This window comes from Mastomys coucha, unplaced genomic scaffold (assembly GCF_008632895.1).
Source record: "Mastomys coucha isolate ucsf_1 unplaced genomic scaffold, UCSF_Mcou_1 pScaffold15, whole genome shotgun sequence".
Lineage (NCBI taxonomy): Eukaryota > Metazoa > Chordata > Mammalia > Rodentia > Muridae > Mastomys > Mastomys coucha.
The window spans coordinates 134,011,150-134,024,466 of NW_022196897.1; the positions used below are offsets into that span (position 1 = coordinate 134,011,150).

Below are 13,317 nucleotides of genomic sequence, written 5' to 3' on the forward strand. Positions count from 1 at the left end.
GGAGGCTCAAGCAGGCAGACTGATCACACACATTTGGGACCAGCCTGGGCTACAGTAAGACCCTCAAAGCTTCTCAGAGGAGTTTATTCTGAGAATGAAAGGGCAGTTCCACAGGAACCCACCCACTAATCAAGATATGGGTAATTTGAAGGAGAAAAATATTTTTTATCTCTACAGATATTGATAAGACTTTTCAAAACAACAACAACAACAACAAATAACAACAACAACAACAACAAAACAATGGCCCCTGATGAAAAATACCCAGTAAAGCAAGTTCCCTACCCTGAGGAATATGCCTTAATTCAAACAATACTGACTAATCAATTATATGTAAGATTTTCATTGTTTTGATAAGTTCTATTCGAAAACAGAAAAGTTAGCATTCTGAAGTTCCAACCTTGAGCTTCCTACGAACCATGCGACCTGCTGAAATTCTTTGAATGTACTGCTCATTTTATCATCAAGCGAACACAGCTCTGAAGGCCTAACTGTATAAAGTCTCCTACGACTAGGATGGGTGACACTGTGATCTGGTGACATGGACACTCTTGGTTTACTCCATTTTTTTTTTTTTGCTATTTTAAAAGAAAATGCCAGTTTGGGGGTCTTCGTTAGAGTTTCTATTGCTGTGGTAAGACACAGTGATCAAATGCAGCTCTGAGATGGGAAAGGTTTATTTGGCTTACATGTCCCAGGTCCCAGTTCAGTGATGGAAGCCAAGGTGGGACCCTAGAGGCAGAACCAGAAGCAAACCCATGGAAGAATACTGCTTACTGGCTTGCTCTTCATGGCTTACTCAGCCTGCTTCCCTATATAACGTAGGACAGAGTCCTATGGGCTGCACCCTCCCACTCTGCATTAATCATTAAATCAAGAAAATGCCTACAGACCAGTCTAGGGAGACACTTTCTCCACTGCAGTTCATCTTCCCAGATAACTCTAGCTTGTGTCAAGTTGACATAAACAATCAACCAGGACATTTGTAATATTACAAATATTACATTATTTGTAATGTAATAATTTTACAAATAATTGTAATATTATTTTCAATCATAAGTCTCATGAATAATTTTCATGAAATAAATATTTGAAAAAAATCACTAGTAGAAAATCCCAGAATTACAGATTTAAATGGCATGTATTATTATTTTCCTATAAACAATTATCCATATCCATACCTTAAGTTATAAGAAATATGAAAAATACCCTCATATGTCTTATACTGTAACTTCATTTTTATAAGTAACTGAGTCTACATCTACTGTCTTGTTTTTGAGAAATGCTGATTCCCCCTGCTTCAGCCTCTAGATTACTGGGTGACCACATTCACAATTTTTTTGTTATTGTTTTTCCTATTCTTTTTGGTTTGCTTGTTTGTTTGTTTTTTGTTTTGTTTTTGAGATGTTTCTCTACATAGCTCTGGCTGTCCTGGGACTCACTATGTAGACCAGGCTGGCCTTGAATTCATATAAATCTATCTGCCTCTGCCTCCCTAATGCTGGTATTTAAGGTGTGTCACCACATCCAGATGATTAACGACTTTTTTTTAAAAAAAACTGAATCTACATTTAAGTATTAATCATAACTGAGAAAGATGTAAATGCTCTCTCTCAAAGCTATCTCACGACTGTGCTAAACATGGAAACACAATTTTTACTGAAATAAAAACAAGGGACCAATATGGATATGGTCTACAGTATCTAAGAAATACCTGAGTCTACCCTCACAAGCAGATATTAAGTACACCCAAGCTTAGTTGCAGTAACCCCAAAGGATCATTCATTAAATTTAAAATGAGACCACCTCTTTTGCTAGTCCTGAGATTAAGGAACACTGCAAAGGAACCATCAGGGGGTTGAGAATATAGCTTGGTGGCAGGATAAATGTTTGCCTAACAATGTACAAGGCCTGGGGTTGCATCCCCAGTACTGCAAGCAAGCAAGCAAACAAACGAAACTCAGAAACATTTTCCTATCATTCCCTAAGTATGGCTTTCTTCAATGTGCTCTGTGCCCACACTGTATCCTCCCCTAGGGACAAAGTGAAGACAGCAAGGAGGTTTTCACACTTTGAAAGTATCCTATTGTCAGTTTGGCCAGCTTAAGGTCATTCTAGCAGTTCACTGAGATGCTAAATTAAACTTTGAAATTAACTACAAATTTCCACAACTCCCCTCTGACAATGCACTAAGTGAAATTTTGACTTTTTTTCAGTGGTAGTTTTACACTGTGTTCTTCAGAAAAAGTGAGAATTAATTTGACCGCACAGCTACAAAGAAAACAAACAAACAAAAACCAAAACACAATTACTCTTTAACTGGGAATAAAACAGAAAACCAAACAGAAGTAACATCAGCTGCAGGCATGTCTGCATCCTTTCAAACTGTTTTCGTGTAGGGGAGCTGTAAGAGACCTTGCTGGGGGATAAATGTACTAATGCGTCCCCCAGCCTCCGGCTAGCAGGCTGAAAAAACATCCAATAGACTCACTCTTGTGAATTTCCATGCATATTTACATCTAAAGCAACAACAGAAAGGCAGAGTTATGTAACAATACTAAGAACATAGTATTATCACAAAAGCAGTGTTCGGGATACAGGAGATGAAGTCAAGCTACGCTTTAATCTGCAGTTAGATTAACAGTCAGTGACGTGAAACATCTGCAGTAAGCCAAATGCCTTTTTAAATGTCTGCCACATCCTTAAATCATCACCTGTCCATCTCTTAAACAGGAACGTTGATGATATCTGTCATTATTAATTGCCTGTTAACTTGACAGTCTCACTTGGGGATGGATAACACTACCGTAAATGAGGGAACAGAACCAAAGGTGGGGGCAGGGCAGCATGTAAGGTGATGACAGATGCTCGCAATGTCACACCCACAGGACCTTAAACCTCTAACCCTGATACAAAACAGTAGTCTTCCCATTGTAACCAAAAGAGAAATAGGCCTAGTTTGGGGTTTCAAATACTTATATACATACAATGAATCTCATGAAGCTCTACGTATTTTTCTTTCCCCTAAGTTTTCCAGGACCAAATATTACTGGAAACTTCCCAGCCCTCAGACAAAGGACACCTGACCTGGCTAAAAACTCTCAAGGTACTCATTAAGGCTAGCGACCACACTTCTGGTTCTGCAATCCTGCAGAACTCAGTCCATCTGCCCATCTGCTTCTTTGATAAGAGGGGTTGCCAGCTGTGATGATAACGTGGATAATCGTCCCACAGCCATTTCATCATCCACAGGTCTAAGTATTTTATAAGCGCACTGAGTATTCATCACGAGACACACTGGATTATAGCAGAAGAAACTGATGTCCAAAGAAGCAAAGCTAACCTGTTCCAGGTTCCAAACCCCATGGCAACAACCCGAACTGCCGCTTCTAAGTGACTCTACACAAACGGAGTGTGGATGGAAAATGAAAGTCTCCCTACCTGCCTGCCACCGACGGGACAGCAACAGCCAAAAGGAGGTTTCCTCAGAAATAAAGATTCCTCAAAATTCTTTTCCATGAGTGTCTCAAGATTTGACCCAGTTTTCTCAAAACCAAGTTCCTCTTGACCAGAATAAATGCCCATAGCTGGCTCAAGGAAGCACATCCTGATTTGAAATGTGTATTGACATCATCTCCCAAGGTGAGTTGCGCTGCTACTAAGTTTCACATGAACTGAATGAATCTTGTGTGTTTTGTGGCTCACAGACAAGTCTCTGGCACCTGCAATGCCTCTTCTTTCAAAGGGGAAGCAGGATTTGTAACCTACAGTGTCAAGCTTCCTATTACATGAGAAATTTAAGACCTAGCCATGACAGATGTCCTTAGAAGTCTCCAGGGATGCTCTCCTCTCTCTTAGCAGACCATGGTACCATAAACTGTATCAAAGTGACCCTAAGCATTTCCTGGAGACAGAAACATAACAGGGTTCAATTAAACAATTTATATAACTAATATAATTAGTAGTCAAATATAATGAAGTAAAAATAGAAGTCAAAGGACATTGCGTGTGTTTTCAGAACTTAATGTCTAAATTGAATTTTTACAGAAATTGTGTCTCACAGTGCAGCACTGAAGTATCTACCATTTGTCCTTCCCGATAATTAAAATCTGTTCTTGGTACAGATCTTTCACTTTCAAATGGGGAGGGAAAAAAAGAGGCACACGTAATTTCTACCACTGTCATAAACAGCTGAATCATTCGCATAATCAACAGCCCAGAATTCCTCCACAAGCTCTCTGTGAAGGTTCTGCTTTTTGAAAGCTCAGAATGTAAACCCTTCCCTACCACAGCATGTAAGAATTATGCAAAATCACGGGATTCCCAAAGGATACTGACTTTAAACAGGAATGTTACATACAGTTCATCAAACCAGAGGCCCAAACTATGGATACAAGTCACTCTGGCAAATGGAAAACACACCAAGGAGGAAATGATTTCAAGGCCCATGGGCCGAGGCCAGCTAGCAAGTGCCCGGGATACAGGGGCGCAGACTTCGCGCTACCCATGAGCCGCCAGCAGCTGCCAAGCTTCAGGCTGAATTGCAGAACCTCATAGTCCTGGCTCCCCAACCAGGGATTTACGGTCCCAACCAGGGGAAATGAATACATCTGGTCCACCAGGAAGGGTGGCATCCTCGAAGGGGCAGCTAGGCGCGGACCCTGGCGCCAGCACCGCCGACGCAAGGGGCATGGGGGACCACAGAGATCTCCGAGGACGCATAGGTGTTCTGGGTTGTTTAAGGGTGCCTGGGGATTGAAAGCTAGGGGTTCTCCGGGTGTGGGTGAGGGGTGCCCAAGGCCTGAGGATCCCCCAAAGGTTCTGGGGCTTGCAGTGTGTGCAGACTGGAGAGACACCCCAGACACGGCCCAAGGGATGCGATGAGGCCCTGGGTGCTACGGGACCCAAAACAGAGCGTGGGCCACTGAGAATCCCGGAACCCTCAGGAGTTGCTCGGGGTACTCAGCGGTGGCAGCCGGCTGGGCAGGGTATCGGGCACCAAGATCCCTAAGGGCAAGACCTCTGGCGCTCACCCGAACAACCCTCGGAGGAAAGAGTGGGAAGCCTTCACTCGCTTCTCGGCCTCCGCCATAAGCTGGACCGCTTCTCGCTCCTTCCCTGCGTTGTCCATGTCACCCGCTGCAGCCAAAACCTCCTCTGCTGACTTGCGAGGCTCCCGGGACGACTTAGCCCTCCCTGAAGCAGGTGCCGACACGCAGGCGCGGCACGCGTGGCCTTTCGGGATCTGTAGTCCTACACTCCACCTTAATACCAGCTTGTCAGAGGCTACAACTACAGTTCCCAGAAGGCTGCTGGGCAGGGCCGAGCGGGAGCTTGTCTCGGGAACCCCGAATTCTCCCGAACTCCCGGGAAGGGGGAAGAGGGGCGTGGCCTTCTGTAGGGGTCTTGGGCTAAGGTGGACTTCAAGGTTTTAAGGAATGTAAATTGTGTGGTGTGTGTGTGTGTGTGTGTGTGTGTGTGTGTGTGTGTGTGTGTGTGAGAGAGAGAGAGAGAGAGAGAGAGAGAGAGAGAGAGAGAGACAGAGACAGAGACAGAGACAGAGACAGAGAGAGACAGAGAGAGACAGAGAGAGAGAAGGAGGGAGAGACAGAGAGACAGAGACAAACAGGGACAAACAGAGACAGAGACACTCTACAAGCAATACTGCAAAATGGAATCTAATGCAGCAGTTCAGCTCAATTTAGTCAACCATGTGGTGCCCCACCTCCCAACTCTCTCAGAAAAGGAGCAACAGCTGGCCAAAAGAGCTATTTTTAATTTCTGACAGCAAGACATTAAAAATGCATCATCATCCCTAATATAAATTCTGAGTTGATTTTAAGCGTCCCCAACTACAACTTTCCTTTTGGTCCTCTTGTTTAAAAATGAATTGCATATCTTTCATGTAGGCACAATCCACCCTTTTTATTGACTGAATTCTATTAAATGGCTATAAGCCAGTGAACTCTCTTATGCTTTACATAATGCTGGCTATAGTGGGTGGATCTTGACAAAATTCCTGTCTGCCAGGAAGACTTCTAATCTGCTAAATATCCATAGATAGATGCAATCCTGTGCCAATGACTTCTAGGCCTGTCCCAAAGGGAGGCGTTTTTTTAATACAATGTCTAGACCATTTGTGCTTGGCAGTGCTACTTCAAGGGTGGTGAAGCAAATAGAATCACTGCCAAATGAGAGTTTCTGATGATTTAAAACTCTTCATGAATACACTGTGGGAACTGGCGAGCAGAATTTATCTAAGAAAATTAAGCCTGTTTTCAGAGAATATAGCAGGAGGGTTCAAACTCCTGGAAACAACTTACCAAAACTGATGTCACAGTGTGACAGGATCCAACCATAGCAGAATGCTTTCAAGATAGAGGGGAATATCAGCTCTGTGCAGTTTTATTTACAACTACTACGAGCATTCTGCTCACTTTGGGAAACTGGTTTGCATGTTTGGAGCAGGAGGGTAGATGGAGATAGGAAATTGGAGGTGGTAGTGGATGTTGGATTGAAGAGAGAAAAAATGCAAAAAGTGAGGCAGTTGGGGCATTTGGTGGAGTGAGCCAACTCCTAAGCATCACGGGTAGCAGCAGTGTGTTGATCAGAGCAATTCCCAACCCGGGTTCAATGGAACAACTTTGCAGGATAGTCAAAAAATATTGATCCCTCTGCCACTTGTCTTTGGTGTCCAGATCGCCACTCTACCCTATTCTGGGGCTCACCATTCTAAATTCTAAAACTTTGGCTGAAAAAAAACTACAATGCATTCTCCCAAAGCACACCTCAGAAACCAGACATTTCACTCATCTGCCTTTAATAGATACTCATTCATTCAGACTGTGTCACTCACCTTTCAGTGGCTCAGAGAAAATCCTATTCAACAGATGTTAGTGTTACTTAGTATTATCTTTTTCATTAACTGGTATAGAAATTGACCCAAGTTTTGAAATTAACTTGGTTGGTGGGTTTTGTTTTGTTTTGTTCTTTTTTTTTTTTTTTAAAGACAGGGTTTTGTGTAGTTCAGAACTTCCAATCCTTCTGCTTTCTACCTCCAAACTGCTAGCATTGCAGAGAGCCACCATTACACATTGTACTACTTTTATGCCATGCTGAGAATCAAACCTAGGGTTTCATGCATGCCAGGAAGCCCTCTAGTAAAGTGGAGATTTCTGGCTTCTTTGGAAACTCAGTTATGTCCTATGATGTTTTGCTGGGACAGACAGGTGAAAGGATGCTTTGCTAAAGCAGACATGTGAGAAGATGTATGGTGTTTAGCAAGAATATAAACATGGCCCCACAGACAGTGGGAGAGAGCTCTGGCATTGGTTTGCCTTGCTCCACTTTACTAATCTGCTGAGGGTGGTCTGGCATTGGTTCACCTTACATCATGTTGCTGATCTTTGCTGGTCATGATTTCATAGGTAGCAACTTTCCAAAGAACTTCTGGTGATATTCTGGTGGCTTTGCCACCTCTGAGGACTCAGGAACAATTGGTGGAGTCTCACAGTTTCTTATGGACCAAACTGCTTCTGCTGATTTACGAGAGGTGATTGCCAGGCTGACTGGACTGCAGCTGTTGATTCATGTTGGTGTTTTGCTAGAGAGCTGGACTGCTGACAATGAAGACTGGAATCACCCTGTTCTAAACAGGTTTACAATCCCTGTTTCCTATTAACCTTATCCCCCCACCCCCTACACACTAATACTACTGATAGGCTAGAAGGGAGATGGAAGCATTTAAGAACCCTTATTAAAGTAGTTTTTGAAAAATCTAAACTCACACTCTACCAACTGAGCTATGCCCCCAGCCCTTCTTGATATCTTTGATATGGGAAATGGAAAAACAGCAACGATGACAACTTGAAGGGCTGGAGAGGAGATTCCCTGGTCAAGAGAGCACTCACTATCCTTGGCAAAATCTGGGTTCAGTTTCCAGCACCCACACTCCAGCTGTAACTTCGTTTCCAGAGGGTCTGATGCCCCTCCTGGCCTCTGTCAATACTGCATACACGTGATGCACTTTAATACACAAAGGCAAAACATTTAAACAGATAAATTAAAAATAAATTTATTTTTTAAAAATGAATTTATGTGAAAAATGAAAAATATGTCATAGGCTAATATCCATCTCATCATCCTTACTTAAAATAAGACATCTGAAGATCACAGTTCTGAACCACAGACATATAGGCTGAGTGGAAAGGCTTTACTTTCCCCGAGCCTTTGACTTTGTGAAATGTTATACAATAATGTTACATTAAAATATATTTGGAAGCCGGGTGGTGGTGGCGCATGCCTTTAATCCCAGCACTTGGGAGGCAGAGGCAGGTGGATTTCTGAGTTCGAGGCCAGCCTGGTCTACAGAGTGAGTTCCAGGACAGCCAGGGCTATACAGAGAAACCCTGTCTCGAAAAAACCAACATATATATATATATATATATATATATATATATATATATATATATATATATATATATATATATATATATATATATATATATATATATATATATATATATTTGGAGAAAAGACAGTTTTCACTAAGTTCTAAGTGTGTGAGTGTGTGTTTGTGTGTGTGTGTGTTCATGTGGTTGACAAAGATTGGCACTGGCTAGATGTTGTTCTTTATCTTTTTTCCTTTGAGGCAAAGTCTCATTGAACTAGAACTCACTGCTTAAGCTAGAATGTAGGCTGGCAGACCCATGAGCTGCTGGGATATGCCTGTACTGTCTCTTCCGTACTCTCTCTCCACAGCACCAAGGCAACATACACAGCATTGTGCCTGACTTAGATATGGGTGCTGCAGATCCAAACGTATCCTTTTGCTTGTGGATCACAAGCCTCTGATCCATAGAGGCATTCCTCAATTCCTCTTTCATTTTTAGCATATGCATTCCCATTTAAACTTAAACATACATAGACACCATCGAGGTGTAGATTCATAGTTCATATTTTTGGGGCTAAGCCTTTAGGACGTCAGCTAAGAGGGAAGATCTCTGATGCAAAGCACTCAGGAGACATGACTGTAGTTGATAACTACCAATAGCTGAGCCCATTAGATTTATATAACTGTTTCCCATGGAGCATGGTTGAATGATATGAAATTGGGCTTTTGTGAATATATTCACATCTCTCTTGCAGATGAAGGAAATTGCTCTTATCTGGAACACCCTGCCCCCAGTTGAATTAAGAGAACGCTAGCAGTGCTTCATGATCAGTGGGGAAGAGCTGAGTTTTCACTGACTTGATCTGCGTTACAGTAATTGGCTTTGAAGATGTAGCTGGTCCTTATTATCCTTGGATTCTATCTTTACAAGTTCACTTACTTGTTAACACATGATGTTTTTGCAACCATTCTGAACACATCCAGAATGGTGAAAAAATGCAAATGGACTGACGTATTCCAGCTTGAGTTAAATATAGTGGCCTCTGATTTTTTGCGTCCATCTCTGTCAATAAGCAAACCTTTCATTTTAGTCAATTTTATGTTGAGAGATTTCATGGATCTCCAACCTGCAAATGACAGGTTGCTGGCTTCCAGCCTCCATAACTACATGAGCCAATCTTCCATAACGGACCTCTCCATATGTATATATAAATATGTATACACATGCATATTTATGTTCCTAGTGGTTCTGTATCTTCCAATTTATCTACTTCCTGCCACCCTTTCTTTAGGGCCTACAGGGATTCCATCAAGGAGGGTCCTGTACCTGTGACTTCTGCTTGAATTTAGCTAATCAATCATAAGGTAGAGATCAAGGGATGAGTGAGAACATAGCAGTTTTTTTCCCAGTTCCTTCCTAAAGTGGTCACGTGACGGTCCCTGGTTCTTTCTGAATTGTTCCCTTATCCTCATTGTTCTTGCTTAAGAGTGCTGACATGGGCACTGTTAACCTGCAGAACACTTCCCTGTCATCATCCCTCCCCGCCCCCATGTTCCCTGCTTCCTTTGTATCCTTACCATTGTGTACACATTATGCATTGATCAATCTTCTTGAATTTTCCTTCTTTCCTTTCTTTTATTTTCAAGACAGGGTTTGTCTGTGTAGCTCTGGCTGTCCTAGAACTCACTCTGTTGACAAGGCTGGCCTTCAACTCAGAGATCTGCCTGCCCTTGCTTCCCCAGTGTTGAGATTGAAGGTATGTGCCAGCACCACCCAGCTTTCTTGAGTTTTTTTTTATTGATCTCATGCCTCTGTTAACTATGAAGACCCTGACTGACATGTTCCCAACTCATTGTATAAGGCCAGGATGATCCTGAACCCCAAACCAGAAGAAGACAGCATGGAAAGGGAAAAACACAGTTCAGTCTCGTTAGTGACTATAGACACAGAGTATGAACCAGGCATTAGCAAACATACCAAGAACAAAATCCAGATAGATTGCTGACATAAATAGAAATGCTGAAGTTTAAAATGTTTGGTAGGATATGGAAGAAAGTGGCATTATTAAAATGTTTAAGTAGCTTTCTGACCTTGACTTCCCCAGTAAGACATCGAATATGCAAACCAGAAGAGAGAAAATCAATACATTCACCCCATTAAGGTTAAGAATTTCTCTCCTTCAATGTCCCATAAACAAAATGGAAAGGCAAGCCACAACCCAGAAAAAGATCTTTGCAACATGTATACCCAAGTCAAAGTAAAGAAAAGCGTTATGAAGGATAAGGAAATCTTCCAAATCAGTGGGCACAAACAGCCAAATAGAGAGTGGGGCAGAGGCCTTGAATTTTCAGATTTAGAGAATTTCAACACATGCCTTGCCTTCTTTAACTTGGTTGTTTTTCTGGTGATGAGATTGTCAGCTGCTCATAGAAAAGCAGAAGTGGGCTCCAGAAGCTGTTTGCTTTTCATTTACCTTCAGATTAGGACCCGATGGAACTATTGCAGACTCTACAACATACTGCTGTAGGCTGCACTCACCCTGCTATTCAGCTACAGAACCTTAGAATTTACTTTTCCTACTTGCTTTTCTTTAAAGTTTTCTTTTCTTTTTGTTTTGTGTTTTGAGACAAGATCTCACTGTGAAGCGAGGTTAGCCTGCACCGCCCAATCCTGCCTCAGCCTTCTGAATGCTGTGATTACAGACATATGTCACCACACCTAGTAAGAAAGTTTTCGTTGATCATCATTTTAATTGTACATATTTAATGCATACAGTGTGATAATTCAATACAAGTATACGACATGTAATGGTTAATCCATGGCAATTCATTTCAATCTCCTTATCATTATGTTAAATTCCTCTCAGAGTTATCTATAAAACGTATAACAGGCTATTGTGACTACAGACACCCACTGTCATCAATTTACTATTTTTCACTCATGGTGTTTTAGTGCTTGGTATCTGTTTTCGAATTTTCCCCCTATTACTATTCCACACTGAGCTTATTAAGTGATGTGTGTGTGTGTGTGTGTGTGTGTGTGTGTGATGCATATGTCTATACTTGTGCATGGGCTGCGCTTGTCTGTGCATGCATGTGTGGAAGTCAGAGGTCAGTATATCTTCTATCATTCTTCATTTTAATTTTAGAGAAAAAAGTTGTTCGTTAAATCTGCAGATTGGTGTTTTACTAATACTGATGGGGGTGAGTGCCTGGGATCTGCCTGTCTCCTTCATCCCCCATGAGTGTGACATCATGCCCAGCTTTAGTTAGGTAATGGGGATCCGACTCAAGTTCTGATGCTTATACAGCAAACACTATAGCCCGTGAGCCACCTCCCCAGCCTTGGGATTTTAATTAAAAATGAATCAACAAATGAGGAAGAACACAGGATCTCTGCCCCTTTGTGTTTGGCTTATTTCATTTGCTATGATGTCCTCTAGTGGTTTTGATGCAGGTGGTAGGATATAATTTTATTAATTTTTTTATTATTTTTAATTGTGCAGGCATGAGGGGGTGGTATGTACACAAGAATACAGGTATTCAAGTAGGCCAGAGGCATCAGATGCCCTGGAATTGGAGATACAAATGATTGTAACCTGTCGATGTAAGTTCTGGGAACTGAACTTGGGTATTCTGGAAGAGCAACAAATGCTCTTAAGCCATCTCTCCAAGCCTGAATATCATTTCGTGGCCTTTAACTCATGATTCTCCTACTCTTAGAGCCCAAATTACTAGGAGTATAGCTATGCCCTACTATGCCCTGGAAGGATATCATGCTTTTTTTTTTAAAGATTTATTTATTTTATGTGTATGAGTACACTGTAGCTCTACAGATGGCCGTGAGCCATCATGTGGTTGCTGGGAATTGAACTCAGGACAGCCCTGCTTGCTCCGACCCCACTCGCTCCGGCTTAATATACTGTAGCTGTCTTCAGACGCACCAGAAGAGGGCGTTGTATCTCATTACGGGTGGTTGTTGTGAGCTACTATGTGGTTGCTGGGAACTGAACTCAGGACCTTCAGAAGAGCAGTCAGTGCTCTTACCCACTGAGCCATCTCACCAACCCAAAGATATCATGCTTTTTAAAATTTTATTATTATTATTATTATTATTATTATTATTAGTAGTAGTAGTAGTAGTAGTAGTAGTAGTAGTAGGTTTTTTGAGACGGGGTTTCTCTGTATAGCCCTGGCTGTCCTGGAACTCATTCTGTAGACCAGGCTGGCCTCGAACTCAGAAATCCGCTTGCCTCTGCCTCTCAAGTGCTGGGATTAAAGGTGTACGCCACCATCACCCAGCTGATATCATGCTTTTTAATAGGTAAATAATATATATAACATTCTATGCCTCCCCCAACTCTGTGTGCGTTTGTGTATGTTCTTGAATATTCACATGGAGGTCAGAGGATAAATCCAAGTGTTGATTCTCATCTTTCCCCTTGTTTTAAAAAGGATCTCTCTCTCTCTCTCTCTCTCTCTCTCTCTCTCTCTCTCTCTCTCTCTCTCTCTCTCTCTCTCTCCCTACTTCATGAGCCAGGCTGGCTGGCCCCAAGTTTCTGTTATTCTCATGTTTTTGCATTTCATATTCTAGTGGAGATGTACTGGGACCACAGATGTTTGTGCTACTGTCTGGTATTTCCTTGGGGTTTGGAGATCAGAACTCAGGTCCTTAGGTTTGAATGACAAGTGCTTTCCCTGGTGAGCCATTTCTCTTTCCATGTACTAGGTTCTCTCTGCACATAGTTTGAAGACAGGATCACATATTCAGTGTTTAGAAGCACCATTTTGGGAGTTTGGAAACTTCTAGTCAGGCCTAGATGGAGGAAGTAGGTCCCTAGAGGCATATCTTCGAAGGTAATACCCGACTCCCAGATTCTTCTTTCTGCTTCCTGTGTACTAAAAAGTAAAGAGGCTCCTCTGTT

The 13,317-nt window shown here is 42.1% G+C and overlaps 2 protein-coding genes across 4 annotated transcripts in view; one reads left to right on the forward strand and one right to left on the reverse strand.

Moving 5' to 3' along the window:
* Positions 1-5,240, reverse strand: part of Napb (NSF attachment protein beta) — a 43,848-nt gene extending 38,608 nt beyond the window's left edge. Inside the window, exon 1 of one of the 2 annotated variants that reach the window (XM_031372161.1) lies at positions 5,034-5,240. In XM_031372161.1, the coding sequence (XP_031228021.1) occupies positions 5,034-5,131 (98 nt within the window). In that variant the 5' untranslated portion in view covers positions 5,132-5,240. The remainder of the gene's footprint in view (positions 1-5,033) is intronic. The other variant, XM_031372164.1, reaches the window with a different exon arrangement.
* Positions 3,405-13,317, forward strand: part of Cstl1 (cystatin like 1) — a 23,549-nt gene continuing 13,636 nt past the window's right edge. The window contains exons 1-2 of one of the 2 annotated variants that reach the window (XM_031372169.1): positions 3,405-3,642; positions 7,428-7,656. The gene's annotated coding sequence lies outside the window, so the exon portion shown is untranslated. The remainder of the gene's footprint in view (positions 3,643-7,427; positions 7,657-13,317) is intronic. The other variant, XM_031372167.1, reaches the window with a different exon arrangement.